This window comes from Neodiprion fabricii, chromosome 1 (assembly GCF_021155785.1).
Source record: "Neodiprion fabricii isolate iyNeoFabr1 chromosome 1, iyNeoFabr1.1, whole genome shotgun sequence".
In the NCBI taxonomy this organism is placed as follows: Eukaryota; Metazoa; Arthropoda; class Insecta; order Hymenoptera; family Diprionidae; genus Neodiprion; species Neodiprion fabricii.
The window spans coordinates 36,388,316-36,410,262 of record NC_060239.1 but is presented as its reverse complement, the minus strand read 5'-3'; the positions used below and the strand labels follow the sequence as shown (position 1 = coordinate 36,410,262).

General features: G+C 39.5%; 1 protein-coding gene across 5 annotated transcripts in view; it reads left to right on the top strand.

The window, feature by feature from the left end:
* Positions 1-21,912, top strand: part of LOC124186431 (probable beta-hexosaminidase fdl) — a 66,958-nt gene extending 45,046 nt beyond the window's left edge. For 3 of the 5 annotated variants that reach the window (XM_046578167.1, XM_046578174.1, XM_046578180.1), the window contains 7 exons: positions 4,954-5,100; positions 6,236-6,331; positions 16,580-16,842; positions 16,975-17,586; positions 17,718-18,121; positions 18,221-18,546; positions 18,626-21,912. In XM_046578167.1, the coding sequence (XP_046434123.1) occupies positions 4,954-5,100; positions 6,236-6,331; positions 16,580-16,842; positions 16,975-17,586; positions 17,718-18,121; positions 18,221-18,546; positions 18,626-18,773 (1,996 nt within the window). In that variant the 3' untranslated portion in view covers positions 18,774-21,912. The remainder of the gene's footprint in view (positions 1-4,953; positions 5,101-6,235; positions 6,332-16,579; positions 16,843-16,974; positions 17,587-17,717; positions 18,122-18,220; positions 18,547-18,625) is intronic. The other 2 variants (XM_046578188.1, XM_046578197.1) reach the window with 2 other exon arrangements.
* The last annotated feature ends 35 nt before the right edge of the window (positions 21,913-21,947 follow it).

Here is a 21,947-nt window from a genome sequence, read left to right as displayed (position 1 = left end):
AGACCAAGTTGGAAACTGCGCACGTTGCTATTCCGAAGACTGTCAAACTCACGCGACGAGTTATATACCATCGGCCGATCCGACGTTGAGTATAAACCAATCTTGAAACGGTACGAAAAATTTGACGCATGAGGTGACACGTGTATATTTTATGTATAATAATACACATCCACTCCGGATATACGTAAATTATCACCAATTCCGTTATATCGGTGGAGAAAGAATTATTTATTTCAGTATTTTTTACCTACTGAAATATTGCTATATATATATATATATATTCATATTTATACTGGGTGAAATTCCAGGTCGAATTGTAAACATCGATTGAATTGTTAACGAGGCTGGTCAAAGTCATTCGAGATAAGGATTGATGGTTTTTTTCGATTGCTTTGACGTTTGAACTGAATTTTCATTTGAAATTGAATCCGAAATAAGAAACATGTTTTATTCAAAAGTTGAGACATTTTTTACCGAACCAATTGAAATGTCTATAGTTGAATTTTTGCTGTCTGGAATCGAGCGATTTCAATTTTTAAAAAAAGTTGAAAACGAAAAAAACAAAAGAAAATTTACGCACATGAATTTTTCGCTTCAATTAAACGGAAGGAAATTTTCAATTCCGAACTTCATTGTATTTGAATTTACTGTAATGATTTTCATTCGTACGATAGTCACGAATTTTTAGCTACTTATTTTCCTACCAGTTGTTTCTTTTCTTGTCTCCCCATTTTTTTTCTTACGAATGTGGTAGTTTCGGTCAGTTTCCGGTATATTTGGTAATACCGTTTATGCGGCAGGTATATACGTAGCACTGTCGGTTATTTCGTCAGCCTGGCCATTTCCGTTTCGTTTTTCTACCCAGAGGATAATTCCTGACGTACGGATATATACGCGGGTGGTCAGATACTGTTTTATTCATTTTATATCTTTGGCTGATGTCTGCAAACCTTTTGCACACACACTCGCGCACGCACATACCGCGTATAACACACCTCAAACGTGTACGAATTTCCGTCCGAAATAAAAGGCGCACCGTGTGCAGGATACAAGCTTTTTCGTACATGTGACGTGTGTAAGACGAGGCATAAAAATTCTTTTGTGAAAACGAAAATTTGTAAAGATCACAAAGGTCAGAGTATAATTGAAAGTGAATTTCAAATTTCGTACGATCAGGTTTTTTGACCGTGATTTTTTTGAAAGCCTGTACGAATCATATTATACATTTATTAGTTATTCAATTATCATCTTGCAATCATTTCAAATACTATCTTTATCGTCGTTATATGCGTCTGTGTGGGATGAAAAAAATTTCATAAAAATAGATCTTATTGTTTGCTCAAGAATACTAAATCTTGAGTGTGATCAGTGTAAATAATTCACGTTGTATATTATACCGCTGTAACATATACAGCGGAAGTACGAAAATATTAGCGGTGAAATTATGTAAGTTGGTCGCTGTGTAGGCAGGATCCGACATAACTGGCAAAAGCTATTAAAAACCAAGATAATAAATTAAAAAAAAAAAAGATAAAGAATACACAAACAACAGAGGAACGATTACGAGTCGGTTAATTCGAGAGAGAACAATTTCTTTCACCAAATCTGTATACGAATATAAGTAACAATGTCGGTATTCGGTATATTTCATTCAAATATCGAATGCAACCGTCGGGTCAACGTTACAAACCACCATAAACATTAGATTGGTCCAACCTGGCTTCGCTATTTGTAACAACTGACGATCATCCGGTGAAATTGGCGGGAAAGGACGCTATAATAGGAACGTACTACCCTGAATGATGGATACTTCTACGGGAGCCGGAAATTCTTTGAAAACCCGAATATATATATATGTGTGTGTGTATATGTATGTATCTACCTATGTACCAGATAGATATGGAAGTCGAACAACGACTGCGTGTGCTTCGGGGGCCACTTTTCCGTGCCGGAATTCCCCCTGTCGAGCAGAGGGGTTGCAGGGGGGGTGATGATGATAAGGGGGGTTGAGCGAAGCAGAAGCAGCACGCTCGGGGAGATTCACCGCTGTCAAATTATCGCCGTGTGACTTGCAAGCTTTGGAAATGCCACGTGGAAAACATTCTCAACGTTACTTTTCCCGGTCCACCCTTATTTACAAAATTATATACCTTCCCGTAGACACCTATGTGCACATAGCATTAAGCCTAACCTAATATTTCAAAAATCATTTTTTATCCTTGCGAGAAGCGTGTCGTTGGGTTTCACGAATGTATAGGAATTGAAAATGGCGGATTCGGTTTTTAAAATCGATGGAAAACTCGCCAGTTTCACGGCAATCGATCGAGTGCGAAATATCAGTCCGTAATTTTGAATCTGTGAAAAGAACAGGCGATTTCGGTGAAGTTACAGGATCGCGAAGCTATGTAATACGCTGCGAAGGAAACCGAACGAAGACTGTATAAAAACACGGTAAAGTCAAGCTGTGTAATATCGCGGTATTCTAATGGCCGGATTAGACGAATAGGCGATAAGTTTAGCTGGGTTATAGGTTAGGGGAACGGTGGAATCGGGACGGAATATACCGAGAGGGTCTACTGTAAGACCATGATTCACTGCTTATGGCATATCGGTGGGTTTGAATTAGTCACAAGAAACGAGAATTCGAGCAACGAAGCGCGGGATCTAAAAATAACGTAACTGACGGTAAGGTGCATCTATCTATATCTTCTTAGTTCATGCATATTTAACCCTGGTTTGGAATTGCTTCCGTCGCTATACACCAGTTATCAGAGTGACGTCGACGCGGTTGTTTCACCCCCTAACAGTAGGTATGAACGTCACTGGGAAATGATCTAGTGGATTTTCCACGAGGTTACATCCACGCCATGAATATCTGCTTTGCTTTCCGATGCTCTCTGCACAAATTCCGACGAATTCTCAAATAATTGCATTCGTTATTGTCGCTAGCACAGCCCAACTCTTCCGGCATTCGTTTTGGGTCAAGGGGACTCGACTGGTGTCATAGTTAACTTTGACTAATGATGGGGAAACTGATGTAGATTCAACGTACGCAATCACCTTGTGCACGATATTATTCACCAAACAAACCGAATTCTTTGTACCTCCCTGGAGGAAATTAAATCCGTGATAGATCGCTTGATCGAGGTTTTCTTTTGTTTGATGAGAACTGAAGAAATGGTCATTTCAAAAGAAAAATCATCAATTTCTTCTCGCAGCTCCGAACTCTCTGCAAAAGAAATCTCTGTCTCGGAAACATTGGTAATGTTTACAAACGTTGGTATTTTTTTTTTTTTTTTTCTTACGTATTGTTTCTGGAAAACAGTGATTTTTACTGTTGAGATTTTTCATCCGTTTTATCCGTTTATCGACTGTAAAAGGTTACGACGGTTATTCGATCATCTCTGGTAAAATTGGAACCAAATTGGCGAAACGATTTGCTAACAATTGCAGGACATTTGTTCGGAAAGTGATTGGATCAAATTTTCATTACATCTTCCGTTCTTTCTTTGATAAAGTCTGCAGCAGAAAATTTAGTTCCTTTAGTTTTAGTTATTTGTAGAAATAATTATACAACGTTAGTTTATCGAATCTATATTTTTCTCCTCATTTGTCGAGAGTTGAACTCGTTACGTACACTGCGATCGTCTTGTTAGCCCGTTTAAAGCGATCGTTAAAACTTTCTTCTCTCCTACCAAGCGAAAACTATGCTATATTATAACCTAGATGTAATAATTGCTTTGTGAAAAAGGTAATTGCGTAACCTAAATAGATCAAAAAGTCTGAATCTTGACTTGTTAATTGACTGTACTTGAACATTTCAAACTATACGATTCTTGTGTAAGAATCAAACATTTTTTTCGGTTACGCCATTTTCGTAAGTTTTTTTTAAATACAATTCTCGTACAGCCAATTTTTATTTATTTTTTTATCTCTTTTCAACCAGGCGTCGCGGAGCTTGACGTGTAAAAACGAACAGATTCGTTCTACAATCGTTGGAGAATTTTTAAATCAGCTTTCCCTGTGAATTATATACCTATGGTAGTATATGCTGTTTATTGTGTAATATGATACATAATTATATACAGCAAAGTATATAATATACGAAAAGACTGTACGCGAAGCTGCAACGTCGTTATCGCGTGGTTGGCATGCGGTAGGTAATGTTTCTTCTTCGTAATGAACCCATGCCAACAACCTACAGTAGCAAGTCTCTCTTCGTTGAATCATCCTGCAGAGCATCCGGTGCGCGAAAGCTTCATTTTCCATTATCTATTTCTTCTCGCCGTCGTAGGTTTTTTGTTTGTTGCTTTCTCTCTCTTTCTTTCTTTTTTTTTTTTTTTCTTAAATTTCATTCTTATTTCCCCATTTTCTCTCATTACTCGTTATTTCACCGTCCTGAAAACGTTCCGTTCCCTCGTACAGCATGTTCATCTTACCTCGCGATATGCTAACAAGGAGGAAAATTGGTCTTCCTCATTATTTCGTTTTACTCTTGACCTCCTTCACTGATGAGATCTGAAAAAATAACTTTTATTAACCCGTTATACCGTCCCTGTATAACCTGGACACTCAACGACGTCCAGGAAATTGAGTGGCTCTTATCCCTTCTTCTCGTTACCGTACTACCCTCTACGCTACAACCTCTCCACGAATGGTCGGCGTAAAATCTTTTATTGTGAAATTATGTGCGAGGCCCTACTGCGGAAGGTCGAAATGGGTCAGCTGGGTGTGGTGTACCAATTCACAAACCATCCAAGCTCAGACCTCCAGGTAAAGAACCCTGTAAACTAATTCACGTCCACGATAGGTAAAGCAAAGCGAGTTGAACGGTGCGCCCCGCATGATTAAAACAGTTTTCGCTTCTTGACGATTTCGAAACGTTTAATATAATAGAAGACATTGCGAAACTTGGGTGTGAAGGTTATACGAAATTTCTACGCCTTGTTCCAGGTTAGTAAGGATGATGGTGGGCGGTGTGCCGAGCGGCAAAATGCGACGGGCCCTGATGGTCCTCATCCTGGTTATGGGGGTCCTTTTCATAGCGATGTACGCCCGGACGCCTCCGATTGTATCACTTCAGCCTTTCACTGCCAGAAGGTAAGAATCTGCGTAATATCAAGGATCGGAAGGCATCCTCACGACATTACATTACATTCATGGGAAGATCAGAGATACGTGATTTGTTTCGTTCTAAAAAGATCACCATGCACGTATGCGATGATTGTTTAGCGATTTGGGATTTGGTATCAGGTGCCGCAGGTTAATTTAACGCGGTGATCGGTTTAATTGTCCGCGTAATTTCAAACATGTTTCGCCAGTTATATAGTCGAGCATTATAAATGTTATGTACGCTTAATGACGTCGTATAATGTTCGCTTTACTTCGTGGATTTGGCTGTATATAGTATAAATACGTTTGTGTGAAGTGTAACTTGTGCGTATAGTAACGGGTGTCAGATCTCCGGCCAATTGAAATGCGTAAGACGGACTCGCGAAATATGCAGTTATTGAATCGTTTTTTTTTTTTTTTTCTTCTCTCTCTCATCATGCCAGTAATTGAAAATTCAAGATGTTTCTATTGAATTAATCTCGACTAAATTGCTTTATTAACTTGAGATGAATGCGTGCTTACCCAGGAGTACATGGCATGTTAGTTCGTAACATTCTCATTGTTATTCGTAATTTTATTGTGTTAGTTGTAATTAAAAAAATTATAAACACAAGGATCATCAAGGGGTCATCTAACTCTTCGCAAGTCGTAGAATACTTTTCTATTTTTGCATCCTTTGTAAAATAACTGCATTTCGGTCTTAAGCAATGGTGTGTAACCGAATAATCTACCAAATTGATTACCGATGAGGATTTTGTATTATTATCATAAAAAAAGATTTGTTCTCCTAACAAAAGTCGGAATTGTGGCTTTCGCTCTCTGTGTTATATTTTGCTAGGACAAGTTGACAAGTTCGTGAAGCATTACTTTTTACAAAATTTTCACTCTCGTTATGTAGTGAGAATTTTCATTCTTGTTGAGTATGGTGAGAAAGACTCCGTCAAACCCGCTCGAATAAAATGACAGTTTGATGTCCCGTTGATGTGATTCAAATACAGAAAGTAAAAAATTATATGGATTTATATATATATATATATATATTCCAGTAGTTGAAACCTTGATGAAATAAACAACTTTCATTGATCAAATGTAAATATCCTGAAGATATAGTAATGAATTACAGTCTGAAGCAGTTGCAACATTTGGTGACTTTCATGGGCAACAACCATACTTCCGAAAGTCCGGAAACGAAGCTATATGAATATTCGGAAATACATAGGTAATCAGTTCGACAATTGACAAGCTAGAAAACGTAAAATTCTATCATTTATCAAAACTTTCAGAAACAATTCCACTATGACGTATTTATGTGTACATGTGTAGCTTATTATTAATTCGTTCTTCCTTTTTCACATTGAAAATTTTCACGAAACTTTTTGCATTGCTTATTCGTCTTGTGCTAATTACTCGAACATGTTTTTCTAGATTTTCTAGATTCATCCCAATTTACTGAAATATTACGGAATCATTGATTTATAAACAGTTTTCTGAAACAGAATGAAAAGAAAAAGAAACGAGAAAGAACTGTGGTGGTGGAAATGTGGTCAGAAATCATTCCTCTGGTTGTGAAATCAGGATTGTTTACGTTTAGATTAAAGTTAGATATAATAGCTATAAGCGATCTCAATATTTAGAATAATTTATATATCTCGATATGTATCCGTATACAATATTGATCATTCAAGGCGCATTATGTTTTTTTGCTAGCTGTATTTTCATGATAACTTCATGTATATGTTTCAAATATGCTATATGTTATGTATGTACATTGTATCGCAGACAAGATTTCAAGCCATCCTGCAATGCTTACATTTTGCAAGCAATGGAAATTGCCCCTTTTATTCAATAATGATCCTTGGTAAATGAGAAAACATCTCTGACGTAAATTACGTCTATAATTTATCCTTCTAAAATCCATGCTAAGTCGCTTTGATTGAATTGCAGTATTTTGTGTCCTGTGTCTCACATCGTCATATCTATGTAAGATTTATATTCTGCTGCAGTATGATTTTAATGAAGAGTACAAAACTACAAGCGAGTTTTTTATGAAAGCGTTGTCTTGTAGGTACTGTATTATGTATATAGTTGAATTTTATTCACTCAGAATTGCGAGGAAAATTGGGTAGCAAAATTGACCTATTTCTAGAATTTAATGTCTCTCACAGAAAAGATACGCAGGAAAGATCAGCAGCAAAAAAAGATGACGAAACAGAGACTTTCGTTTTTTGGCTCTAACTTTTGATTCGTTGATCGCAGCGTATTGGAACTACGCCCAATCAATTTCTCTCGAAAAATGACGTCAGAATAGTGCCACAAAGAACTTATTTCAGCACTTTTCAAAATCGCGAAAATTTTCGTCAAAAAAGGAAAGGGGTTAGCCTTACTTTTTTTTGGGCAAAAAATCTTTCATCCCAGAATCGATCTGTATGACCCTCTCTCGACTAATTGGACCCCCAGGAACGCAGAAAACGCACCATAAAGAGCGTAGGACCAACGGCCAAAAAGATACGCAGGAAAGATCAGCAGCAAAGAAAATGACGAAACAGAGACTTTCGTTTTTTGGCTCTAACTTTTGATGCGTTGATCGCAGCGTATTGGAACTGCGCCCAATCGATTTCTCTCGAAAAATGACGTCAGAACAGTGCCACAAAGAACTTATTTCAGCACTTTTCAAAATCGCGAAAATTTTCGTCAAAAAAGGAAAGGGGTTAGCCTTACTTTTTTTTTGGGCAAAAAATCTTTCATCCCAGAATCGATCTGTATGACCCTCTCTCGACTAATTGGACCCCCAGGAACGCAGAAAACGCACCAGAAAGAGCGTAGGACCAACGGCCAAAAAGATACGCAGGAAAGATCAGCAGCAAAAAAAATGACGAAACAGAGACTTTCGTTTTTTGGCTCTAACTTTTGATGCGTTGATCGCAGCGTATTGGAACTGCGCCCAATCGATTTCTCTCGAAAAATGACGTCAGAACAGTGCCACAAAGAACTTATTTCAGCACTTTTCAAAATCGCGAAAATTTTCGTCAAAAAAGGAAAGGGGTTAGCCTTACTTTTTTTTTGGGCAAAAAATCTTTCATCCCAGAATCGATCTGTATGACCCTCTCTCGACTAATTGGACCCCCAGGAACGCAGAAAACGCACCAGAAAGAGCGTAGGACCAACGGCCAAAAAGATACGCAGGAAAGATCAGCAGCAAAAAAAATGACGAAACAGAGACTTTCGTTTTTTGGCTCTAACTTTTGATGCGTTGATCGCAGCGTATTGGAACTGCGCCCAATCGATTTCTCTCGAAAAATGACGTCAGAACAGTGCCACAAAGAACTTATTTCAGCACTTTTCAAAATCGCGAAAATTTTCGTCAAAAAAGGAAAGGGGTTAGCCTTACTTTTTTTTTGGGCAAAAAATCTTTCATCCCAGAATCGATCTGTATGACCCTCTCTCGACTAATTGGACCCCCAGGAACGCAGAAAACGCACCAGAAAGAGCGTAGGACCAACGGCCAAAAAGATACGCAGGAAAGATCAGCAGCAAAAAAAATGACGAAACAGAGACTTTCGTTTTTTGGCTCTAACTTTTGATGCGTTGATCGCAGCGTATTGGAACTGCGCCCAATCGATTTCTCTCGAAAAATGACGTCAGAACAGTGCCACAAAGAACTTATTTCAGCACTTTTCAAAATCGCGAAAATTTTCGTCAAAAAAGGAAAGGGGTTAGCCTTACTTTTTTTTTGGGCAAAAAATCTTTCATCCCAGAATCGATCTGTATGACCCTCTCTCGACTAATTGGACCCCCAGGAACGCAGAAAACGCACCAGAAAGAGCGTAGGACCAACGGCCAAAAAGATACGCAGGAAAGATCAGCAGCAAAAAAAATGACGAAACAGAGACTTTCGTTTTTTGGCTCTAACTTTTGATGCGTTGATCGCAGCGTATTGGAACTGCGCCCAATCGATTTCTCTCGAAAAATGACGTCAGAACAGTGCCACAAAGAACTTATTTCAGCACTTTTCAAAATCGCGAAAATTTTCGTCAAAAAAGGAAAGGGGTTAGCCTTACTTTTTTTTTGGGCAAAAAATCTTTCATCCCAGAATCGATCTGTATGACCCTCTCTCGACTAATTGGACCCCCAGGAACGCAGAAAACGCACCAGAAAGAGCGTAGGACCAACGGCCAAAAAGATACGCAGGAAAGATCAGCAGCAAAAAAAATGACGAAACAGAGACTTTCGTTTTTTGGCTCTAACTTTTGATGCGTTGATCGCAGCGTATTGGAACTGCGCCCAATCGATTTCTCTCGAAAAATGACGTCAGAACAGTGCCACAAAGAACTTATTTCAGCACTTTTCAAAATCGCGAAAATTTTCGTCAAAAAAGGAAAGGGGTTAGCCTTACTTTTTTTTTGGGCAAAAAATCTTTCATCCCAGAATCGATCTGTATGACCCTCTCTCGACTAATTGGACCCCCAGGAACGCAGAAAACGCACCAGAAAGAGCGTAGGACCAACGGCCAAAAAGATACGCAGGAAAGATCAGCAGCAAAAAAAATGACGAAACAGAGACTTTCGTTTTTTGGCTCTAACTTTTGATGCGTTGATCGCAGCGTATTGGAACTGCGCCCAATCGATTTCTCTCGAAAAATGACGTCAGAACAGTGCCACAAAGAACTTATTTCAGCACTTTTCAAAATCGCGAAAATTTTCGTCAAAAAAGGAAAGGGGTTAGCCTTACTTTTTTTTTGGGCAAAAAATCTTTCATCCCAGAATCGATCTGTATGACCCTCTCTCGACTAATTGGACCCCCAGGAACGCAGAAAACGCACCAGAAAGAGCGTAGGACCAACGGCCAAAAAGATACGCAGGAAAGATCAGCAGCAAAAAAAATGACGAAACAGAGACTTTCGTTTTTTGGCTCTAACTTTTGATGCGTTGATCGCAGCGTATTGGAACTGCGCCCAATCGATTTCTCTCGAAAAATGACGTCAGAACAGTGCCACAAAGAACTTATTTCAGCACTTTTCAAAATCGCGAAAATTTTCGTCAAAAAAGGAAAGGGGTTAGCCTTACTTTTTTTTTGGGCAAAAAATCTTTCATCCCAGAATCGATCTGTATGACCCTCTCTCGACTAATTGGACCCCCAGGAACGCAGAAAACGCACCAGAAAGAGCGTAGGACCAACGGCCAAAAAGATACGCAGGAAAGATCAGCAGCAAAAAAAATGACGAAACAGAGACTTTCGTTTTTTGGCTCTAACTTTTGATGCGTTGATCGCAGCGTATTGGAACTGCGCCCAATCGATTTCTCTCGAAAAATGACGTCAGAACAGTGCCACAAAGAACTTATTTCAGCACTTTTCAAAATCGCGAAAATTTTCGTCAAAAAAGGAAAGGGGTTAGCCTTACTTTTTTTTTGGGCAAAAAATCTTTCATCCCAGAATCGATCTGTATGACCCTCTCTCGACTAATTGGACCCCCAGGAACGCAGAAAACGCACCAGAAAGAACGTAGGACCAAGGGCAGAAAAAATACGCAGGAAAGATCAGCAGCAAAAAAAAATGACGAAACAGAGACTTTCGTTTTTTGGCTCTAACTTTTGATGCGTTGATCGCAGCGTATTGGAACTGCGCCCAATCGATTTCTCTCGAAAAATGACGTCAGAACAGTGCCACAAAGAACTTATTTCAGCACTTTTCAAAATCGCGAAAATTTTCGTCAAAAAAGGAAAGGGGTTAGCCTTACTTTTTTTTTGGGCAAAAAATCTTTCATCCCAGAATCGATCTGTATGACCCTCTCTCGACTAATTGGACCCCCAGGAACGCAGAAAACGCACCAGAAAGAGCGTAGGACCAACGGCCAAAAAGATACGCAGGAAAGATCAGCAGCAAAAAAAATGACGAAACAGAGACTTTCGTTTTTTGGCTCTAACTTTTGATGCGTTGATCGCAGCGTATTGGAACTGCGCCCAATCGATTTCTCTCGAAAAATGACGTCAGAACAGTGCCACAAAGAACTTATTTCAGCACTTTTCAAAATCGCGAAAATTTTCGTCAAAAAAGGAAAGGGGTTAGCCTTACTTTTTTTTTGGGCAAAAAATCTTTCATCCCAGAATCGATCTGTATGACCCTCTCTCGACTAATTGGACCCCCAGGAACGCAGAAAACGCACCAGAAAGAGCGTAGGACCAACGGCCAAAAAGATACGCAGGAAAGATCAGCAGCAAAAAAAATGACGAAACAGAGACTTTCGTTTTTTGGCTCTAACTTTTGATGCGTTGATCGCAGCGTATTGGAACTGCGCCCAATCGATTTCTCTCGAAAAATGACGTCAGAACAGTGCCACAAAGAACTTATTTCAGCACTTTTCAAAATCGCGAAAATTTTCGTCAAAAAAGGAAAGGGGTTAGCCTTACTTTTTTTTTGGGCAAAAAATCTTTCATCCCAGAATCGATCTGTATGACCCTCTCTCGACTAATTGGACCCCCAGGAACGCAGAAAACGCACCAGAAAGAGCGTAGGACCAACGGCCAAAAAGATACGCAGGAAAGATCAGCAGCAAAAAAAATGACGAAACAGAGACTTTCGTTTTTTGGCTCTAACTTTTGATGCGTTGATCGCAGCGTATTGGAACTGCGCCCAATCGATTTCTCTCGAAAAATGACGTCAGAACAGTGCCACAAAGAACTTATTTCAGCACTTTTCAAAATCGCGAAAATTTTCGTCAAAAAAGGAAAGGGGTTAGCCTTACTTTTTTTTTGGGCAAAAAATCTTTCATCCCAGAATCGATCTGTATGACCCTCTCTCGACTAATTGGACCCCCAGGAACGCAGAAAACGCACCAGAAAGAGCGTAGGACCAACGGCCAAAAAGATACGCAGGAAAGATCAGCAGCAAAAAAAATGACGAAACAGAGACTTTCGTTTTTTGGCTCTAACTTTTGATGCGTTGATCGCAGCGTATTGGAACTGCGCCCAATCGATTTCTCTCGAAAAATGACGTCAGAACAGTGCCACAAAGAACTTATTTCAGCACTTTTCAAAATCGCGAAAATTTTCGTCAAAAAAGGAAAGGGGTTAGCCTTACTTTTTTTTTGGGCAAAAAATCTTTCATCCCAGAATCGATCTGTATGACCCTCTCTCGACTAATTGGACCCCCAGGAACGCAGAAAACGCACCAGAAAGAGCGTAGGACCAACGGCCAAAAAGATACGCAGGAAAGATCAGCAGCAAAAAAAATGACGAAACAGAGACTTTCGTTTTTTGGCTCTAACTTTTGATGCGTTGATCGCAGCGTATTGGAACTGCGCCCAATCGATTTCTCTCGAAAAATGACGTCAGAACAGTGCCACAAAGAACTTATTTCAGCACTTTTCAAAATCGCGAAAATTTTCGTCAAAAAAGGAAAGGGGTTAGCCTTACTTTTTTTTTGGGCAAAAAATCTTTCATCCCAGAATCGATCTGTATGACCCTCTCTCGACTAATTGGACCCCCAGGAACGCAGAAAACGCACCAGAAAGAACGTAGGACCAAGGGCAGAAAAAATACGCAGGAAAGATCAGCAGCAAAAAAAAATGACGAAACAGAGACTTTCGTTTTTTGGCTCTAACTTTTGATGCGTTGATCGCAGCGTATTGGAACTGCGCCCAATCGATTTCTCTCGAAAAATGACGTCAGAACAGTGCCACAAAGAACTTATTTCAGCACTTTTCAAAATCGCGAAAATTTTCGTCAAAAAAGGAAAGGGGTTAGCCTTACTTTTTTTTTGGGCAAAAAATCTTTCATCCCAGAATCGATCTGTATGACCCTCTCTCGACTAATTGGACCCCCAGGAACGCAGAAAACGCACCAGAAAGAGCGTAGGACCAACGGCCAAAAAGATACGCAGGAAAGATCAGCAGCAAAAAAAATGACGAAACAGAGACTTTCGTTTTTTGGCTCTAACTTTTGATGCGTTGATCGCAGCGTATTGGAACTGCGCCCAATCGATTTCTCTCGAAAAATGACGTCAGAACAGTGCCACAAAGAACTTATTTCAGCACTTTTCAAAATCGCGAAAATTTTCGTCAAAAAAGGAAAGGGGTTAGCCTTACTTTTTTTTTGGGCAAAAAATCTTTCATCCCAGAATCGATCTGTATGACCCTCTCTCGACTAATTGGACCCCCAGGAACGCAGAAAACGCACCAGAAAGAGCGTAGGACCAACGGCCAAAAAGATACGCAGGAAAGATCAGCAGCAAAAAAAATGACGAAACAGAGACTTTCGTTTTTTGGCTCTAACTTTTGATGCGTTGATCGCAGCGTATTGGAACTGCGCCCAATCGATTTCTCTCGAAAAATGACGTCAGAACAGTGCCACAAAGAACTTATTTCAGCACTTTTCAAAATCGCGAAAATTTTCGTCAAAAAAGGAAAGGGGTTAGCCTTACTTTTTTTTTGGGCAAAAAATCTTTCATCCCAGAATCGATCTGTATGACCCTCTCTCGACTAATTGGACCCCCAGGAACGCAGAAAACGCACCAGAAAGAGCGTAGGACCAACGGCCAAAAAGATACGCAGGAAAGATCAGCAGCAAAAAAAATGACGAAACAGAGACTTTCGTTTTTTGGCTCTAACTTTTGATGCGTTGATCGCAGCGTATTGGAACTGCGCCCAATCGATTTCTCTCGAAAAATGACGTCAGAACAGTGCCACAAAGAACTTATTTCAGCACTTTTCAAAATCGCGAAAATTTTCGTCAAAAAAGGAAAGGGGTTAGCCTTACTTTTTTTTTGGGCAAAAAATCTTTCATCCCAGAATCGATCTGTATGACCCTCTCTCGACTAATTGGACCCCCAGGAACGCAGAAAACGCACCAGAAAGAGCGTAGGACCAACGGCCAAAAAGATACGCAGGAAAGATCAGCAGCAAAAAAAATGACGAAACAGAGACTTTCGTTTTTTGGCTCTAACTTTTGATGCGTTGATCGCAGCGTATTGGAACTGCGCCCAATCGATTTCTCTCGAAAAATGACGTCAGAACAGTGCCACAAAGAACTTATTTCAGCACTTTTCAAAATCGCGAAAATTTTCGTCAAAAAAGGAAAGGGGTTAGCCTTACTTTTTTTTTGGGCAAAAAATCTTTCATCCCAGAATCGATCTGTATGACCCTCTCTCGACTAATTGGACCCCCAGGAACGCAGAAAACGCACCAGAAAGAGCGTAGGACCAACGGCCAAAAAGATACGCAGGAAAGATCAGCAGCAAAAAAAATGACGAAACAGAGACTTTCGTTTTTTGGCTCTAACTTTTGATGCGTTGATCGCAGCGTATTGGAACTGCGCCCAATCGATTTCTCTCGAAAAATGACGTCAGAACAGTGCCACAAAGAACTTATTTCAGCACTTTTCAAAATCGCGAAAATTTTCGTCAAAAAAGGAAAGGGGTTAGCCTTACTTTTTTTTTGGGCAAAAAATCTTTCATCCCAGAATCGATCTGTATGACCCTCTCTCGACTAATTGGACCCCCAGGAACGCAGAAAACGCACCAGAAAGAACGTAGGACCAAGGGCAGAAAAAATACGCAGGAAAGATCAGCAGCAAAAAAAAATGACGAAACAGAGACTTTCGTTTTTTGGCTCTAACTTTTGATGCGTTGATCGCAGCGTATTGGAACTGCGCCCAATCGATTTCTCTCGAAAAATGACGTCAGAACAGTGCCACAAAGAACTTATTTCAGCACTTTTCAAAATCGCGAAAATTTTCGTCAAAAAAGGAAAGGGGTTAGCCTTACTTTTTTTTTGGGCAAAAAATCTTTCATCCCAGAATCGATCTGTATGACCCTCTCTCGACTAATTGGACCCCCAGGAACGCAGAAAACGCACCAGAAAGAACGTAGGACCAAGGGCAGAAAAAATACGCAGGAAAGATCAGCAGCAAAAAAAAATGACGAAACAGAGACTTTCGTTTTTTGGCTCTAACTTTTGATGCGTTGATCGCAGCGTATTGGAACTGCGCCCAATCGATTTCTCTCGAAAAATGACGTCAGAACAGTGCCACAAAGAACTTATTTCAGCACTTTTCAAAATCGCGAAAATTTTCGTCAAAAAAGGAAAGGGGTTAGCCTTACTTTTTTTTTGGGCAAAAAATCTTTCATCCCAGAATCGATCTGTATGACCCTCTCTCGACTAATTGGACCCCCAGGAACGCAGAAAACGCACCAGAAAGAGCGTAGGACCAACGGCCAAAAAGATACGCAGGAAAGATCAGCAGCAAAAAAAATGACGAAACAGAGACTTTCGTTTTTTGGCTCTAACTTTTGATGCGTTGATCGCAGCGTATTGGAACTGCGCCCAATCGATTTCTCTCGAAAAATGACGTCAGAACAGTGCCACAAAGAACTTATTTCAGCACTTTTCAAAATCGCGAAAATTTTCGTCAAAAAAGGAAAGGGGTTAGCCTTACTTTTTTTTTGGGCAAAAAATCTTTCATCCCAGAATCGATCTGTATGACCCTCTCTCGACTAATTGGACCCCCAGGAACGCAGAAAACGCACCAGAAAGAGCGTAGGACCAACGGCCAAAAAGATACGCAGGAAAGATCAGCAGCAAAAAAAATGACGAAACAGAGACTTTCGTTTTTTGGCTCTAACTTTTGATGCGTTGATCGCAGCGTATTGGAACTGCGCCCAATCGATTTCTCTCGAAAAATGACGTCAGAACAGTGCCACAAAGAACTTATTTCAGCACTTTTCAAAATCGCGAAAATTTTCGTCAAAAAAGGAAAGGGGTTAGCCTTACTTTTTTTTTGGGCAAAAAATCTTTTATCCCAGAATCGATCTGTATGACCCTCTCTCGACTAATTGGACCCCCAGGAACGCAGAAAACGCACCAGAAAGAGCGTAGGACCAACGGCCAAAAAGATACGCAGGAAAGATCAGCAGCAAAAAAAATGACGAAACAGAGACTTTCGTTTTTAGGCTCTAACTTTTGATGCGTTGATCACATCTTGTGCGGACAGCGCCCAATCGATTTCTCTCGAAAAATCACGTCAGAATAGTGCCACAAAGAATTCATTCCAGCACTTTTCAAAATCCCGAAAATTTTCGCCAAAAATGCAAAGCTCCAAAATTCCTTCATCACTCGATATTTTTCAACATTTTCAAAACATTCATAAATGCTTTCCCGATTTGCTGAAGGTATAAATAGTTTTCCTTCGGGAACGTATGTACAAATTCACCGAAATGATGTCTCACGACTTGCCTTATCAGGTTCGTAAAAGTCAGATAAAATTCAAGCAGTTTTTATGAGATCACCAGAAGCCACTGCCGCAGAATCGAACGTTTATAGAGAAAGAAGTTCATTCTCAGAACAGATATAAAGCCAGAATTAATTTCGCTAATTTTTCCTCGCAATTAATCCGGTAGAAAAGACTTTTTGGTATTCTGAGTCGCCCGCTGTTTGGTACCCTGGGTAAACTTAACTTCTGTCCTCTTTGTTCAATAGGAACTTCCAGAGTCCTTGGTCCTGGGGCTGCGTCGCGGGTCGCTGCGAAAGAAGAGCTGTACGATCCTCAAGGACTTCGCTGGCAACTTGCACAGCCCTCTGCGGGGGTAATGAACGCTTAATTTGGCCCCGACCTACGGGCGACGTCTTCCTCGGGGAAAATAGCGTCACATTCCATCTTCAACAAATATCGCTGGTTACCGTAAACACCAGCGATCAGGAGGTCAAGAATCTTTTGGAACACGCCAAGGACGTATTTTTAGGTAAACCCCACACCCCAGAACTTTGGAGACCATGGAAATGTCAGTGGTCATCAGAGTTCAGTTTTCACATCATCCCTGGACGCGTGTAATCAATCATCAAGGAACATTCATCTTACCGTAGAATATTTTCAGGTAACATTAGGAGTATGATAAAAGTCCAGAATGCCAAGGCAAGGTCCAGTATCGATAGTTTCGTTATATATCTATCAGCGGGTGACGTTCTGGGCACGAGGCAAACTCTGACCACCGATGAATCTTACAACATCCAAGTCACCCTCAAGGGTAAACTCCTGGAGGCCAAGATCACCGGGAAAACTTATTACGGCGTTCGCCACGGCCTCGAGACCCTAAGTCAGATGATTTGGTGGGACGAGGCGGCCGGCCGAAACGGAATACTGAGGGCGATATCATCCGCTTCTATCCGAGACAAACCGACGTTCGGCTATCGGGGGCTGCTCATAGACACGGGTAGACAATTTTTCGCTATCGAAGAACTGAAAAGAGTCGTCGACGGGATGGCCGCCTCCAAGCTCAACACCTTTCACTGGCACTTGTCGGATTCTCAAAGCTTTCCTTACGACTCTCCACAGTTTCCGGAAATGGCCAGGTGGGGTGCCTTCAGTGGGGATCAAGTTTATTCTCCCGAGGACGTTAAGGACCTCGTGGATTACGCTAAAGTACGGGGCATTCGCGTCTTAATCGAAATCGACGCACCCGCTCATGCCGGCGCCGGATGGCAATGGGGTGAGATTTTTTCTTTCATCCGTCCGACTCGTTGGATAAAGTCAAGCTTGCAAGCTGCAACGACCGTTGAAGTGAAAATTAAACTAATTCTTGTATAAACTTGTCTATCATTCTTTGTCATCGTCTTTCAGGCGCAGAGAACGGTTTTGGAGAACTGGCGCTTTGCGTTGACCAGCAACCGTGGTCGGCATACTGCGGTGAACCAAACTGCGGTCAACTTAATCCGTTCAATGAACATTCTTATAAAATCCTCGAAGGACTCTACAGAGAACTTTTGGACATCACCGAACTTCGTGATATTATTCACATCGGTGGTGACGAAGTGAACTTGGAATGTTGGGCCCAGTACAATAACATTACCATGGCAATGCAGGCACAGAATATAACAGATCTTCATGCCTTATGGGGTGATTTCGAAACGAAAGCACTCCACAGAGTATTCAGAGCCAATCACAACCACGTTCCGAAAGCTGTCGTTGTGTGGAGTTCGCCTCTTACCAAACGGCCGTACATCAACACGTACTTCAATCCCCAGGTAAGCAACTCGTCCAGCTCCCTAGCCCATGTATTTAAATGTCCAAAAATGATCGCACATTGTATCGTTGAATACTTTTATTCGAATAAATCTTTTCAGTTACACGTAATTCAATCTTGGGGCGGCAGTAACTGGCCGGAAACTCCAGAGCTCCTGGAGGACGGTTTCCGGGTAATACTTTCGCACGTAGACGCGTGGTATTTGGATTGCGGATTTGGCAGATGGCGAGAAACGGGGGAAGCGGCTTGCGGCGAATATCGAATCTGGCAAACTGTCTATAATCACAGGCCTTGGAAAGATTATAGCCAGAAAGAGGTTTCTCTCATTCTTGGTGGCGAAGCCGCGCTTTGGTCCGAGCAAGTGGGACGAGCGTCATTAGGGCCCCGATTATGGCCGAGGGCCTCAGCTTTTGCGGAAAGATTATGGTTTGTAGAAAGAATTGTATTATTTTCCTCTCCTTCAGACTCGCAGAGTAGGATAAAATACCGTTTACCTTATTTTCAGGACTGACTCTTTGTCGAACGGTTATACGATCGAAGAGAACGTCTACACGAGGCTTGCGGCGCACAGAGAACTCCTTCGCAGTCGAGGACTTCACACTGAGCCAATGTGGCCGCAGTGGTGCTCGGAAAATCCTGGTAAATGCCTTTGACCAGTCTTTGGCAGCAGCGGTATGAAAGGAGGAGTACTAGTTTAAAAGAACAGGTACATGGATCCTTGACAGGGCTTAGTGTAATGGATATCCTCCGCGATATAAATTTTTGATAATCTCTGCGGCGGCATGCGAATATTATATTCAATATTTATTATAAACAAATAGATATATATATATATGAAGATATATATACATAAATATATATGCACTAAAATTTTTACAAGATTTTTGATTAAGTTAATTGACTATGAAAGGTGTACTTTCTCGTCAAGATAAGTAGCGACGTAATATCGACTGTTACATTTAATGCCTTTGAAAATTCAAAGTTAGTCCACAGGGACTCAAAGTTTTGAATTGAACCTCGTTCATATTCAATAATATGTATATTATATATTGTATAATAGTAGAACTACTAATAATGTTATGACAGATTTAAAGTATCTGTCTTATAATTGTATAATTTGATAAAAACACAGAATAATATTGCTGCTCGAGGGTAATGAACACGAAAGAGATTGAAAAAATAATAACAAAAAACACTTACATACATACATGACAGGCAGCAATATGTTTATTGACACGACCTATGCTTTTCATATTATTGTGTTCCCGCCCCTTTCTCATGCAAACTTTGCAGTACCTGATGTAATGCTGCATCTTGCTTTTAATTATTTACTGTCAGATCGTCCAATATTTCATATATTATCTAATGTACGTCATGATTTTTTTTCCTGAAAAATACTTCTTCATTTAATGCTTGTGAAAAAGTGATATCCTCAGAGAACTTAACCACTCCCTAGTTTTTGATCATATAACTCATATCGAAATTATGGTAACGAGTTGATACGTACCTGAGTATCCTGTACAATGTAAAACTCATACCATCCGAGCTCCTACTGCTTAACCTCCCTTGATGTACACATCAAAACATCAAAATCTATAACAAGCAAAAAACTTCTTTCTCTGCTATATCGCTCGCTTTACCAACAGGTATTTCACTTGATTTGGTTTATTCGTAGACGATACACGGAGTAATGATTGTAATCGAAGGCATTTAGTGGTATTCGAGCATCAAGTGTCTTATTTCTTGATCACTCGAGATATGAGGTAGAATTGAAAAATAGTGTACTGAGCATTTGTCACCCTGGATATGAAGTGAGACTGAGACGAAGGGAGAACGGATTTTCATGACATGAGCTTTCTGTGATGATAAAGATAAAAATTTACCAACATCTTTTTTGAGCAGTAAAAACTTTGCAATACTGTTGAATGAATCGGAACAACGGGATAGTAATACTCTGACATTATGGCGAAGCCTTAATATTGATAATCGTAAATGTACAGTATACACAGAAATTTATTATATAAAAATGTCGAAACCTCCATTTCACTAGATAGGTAAATCGACATTCTTATATGTTATAGATAAAGTTGACTTCTCATCTGCAAGTGCTTACAAATACATGCTCGTAGAGTGTTAGGAATATTTAGGCCCTGTACTTGTGCTATTTGTTTAGGTAAACATTCACCTAATTCCCTCATAATATTGCATATTTCTGAAGTTACGATTGCTATGAGTATTGGTATGTGTATGTCAGCTACATTTATATCGAACATTCCATAATAAATTAATAGTTATAATAATTTGACAACTCGCATTAAAAATTATATTCAGAGGTAGAATTCATTTTGGCTGATCGGTAATATACAGTGGTCAAGTGTTCCTAACAATACTGACAAAACGAATTTACTACCACTAGTTTTCATTACAGGGTGCAAAAATCAGTGTGACGAGACTTTAGGATCAGTTTCTGAAATCCAAAGAACTTTTCTTTTTCTTTGACGGTTGGAATAAATTTTTTTACCTGTTAAATTCGAGAATCATTAATTAGGTACAGAATGGTCTACACGAGGTGACATTGTAAACTTGCATTGATCATCGATCAGGTATCCATAGACCATTGATTCACTAAATATAAATATTCGAAGCTTCGATCTTGTTAATAACTCTATGTACTTGCACACAAAGAAGCCAAACTGTACTAAAATGTCGTCAGTTTATCGGAAACAATAGCATTGAGACACCTTGAAAACGTTAGGTAATGGGATAATTTTCGCAAAAAAAGAAGAGAAATAAGTACCAGAGACGCTGGTTAGAGTTCGTTAATCACAGTTTATAATTATGTAACCCTTACAATTATAACAGTTGTGGTTATCGAGAATGGACCATCCTAACAATAATGTACAGTATTCTGATAGATACCCCAATTTCTATTGTAAAGATAGAAAATTCGTTTCACCATAGGTTTATTATGAAGTCTGCACGCCGTATAATTGTAAGGAAATAATTCTGTTGGGATATCCGTTATACATAAATTTCAGTCTAATTTGACAGAAACTATAATTTTGTTGTGTCTTTTAATATGGAATTTCTGAATATCTATAGCAGTTGGATTTACAACTTATAATTTTGCAAAATTGTTGTGTGATGTTTATTTTAGAGGTATTATTATGGATTGTGAGTGATTTTTGTACACATTAAAGTATTAAAACCACATGTATAGGTAATGAACGAGTTTTATTATTGGGGTATTGATGTGTGGCACGAAATGCTGCTGGAATAAAACCAATCAGTACATGAAAAAGATATTCTTCTGACAAAGTTCGGAGCATTCACCTGAAAATATTAAATTACGAATATATTGAATGTCCAAATTTTTCTGAATATCGGCCATGCGTTTAGTTTTACTTCCATATAATAAGGTTCAACAAGCTTGCTATTGAATCGTAGATTAAATACGAAATTGTCCAAATAATTATTGTATGTACATAAATAAGTAATAATTCAGTACTTACCGATATTTACTAATATCAAAGGTTGTAAGGAATATAGTCAGTTATTAATGGCCTTGGCGCAATTAGGTGCGGATATACATCATGCGATTAATTGCAATCAATGCAACTCGAGTTTTTTTTTTTTTTTGTTTACTTTTAAAATTGTTTGCATCTGAATTTTCGTATATATAAAATGATTTGTTAAATTCTATCTTATATACTCATACACGTATAATATTTATACTTACTATATTTATAAATGTTTGAAAATGTAAATAAAAAATATGAATGATGACACTGATATTGTGAAATTCTCATTATTTCTCCACATTATTT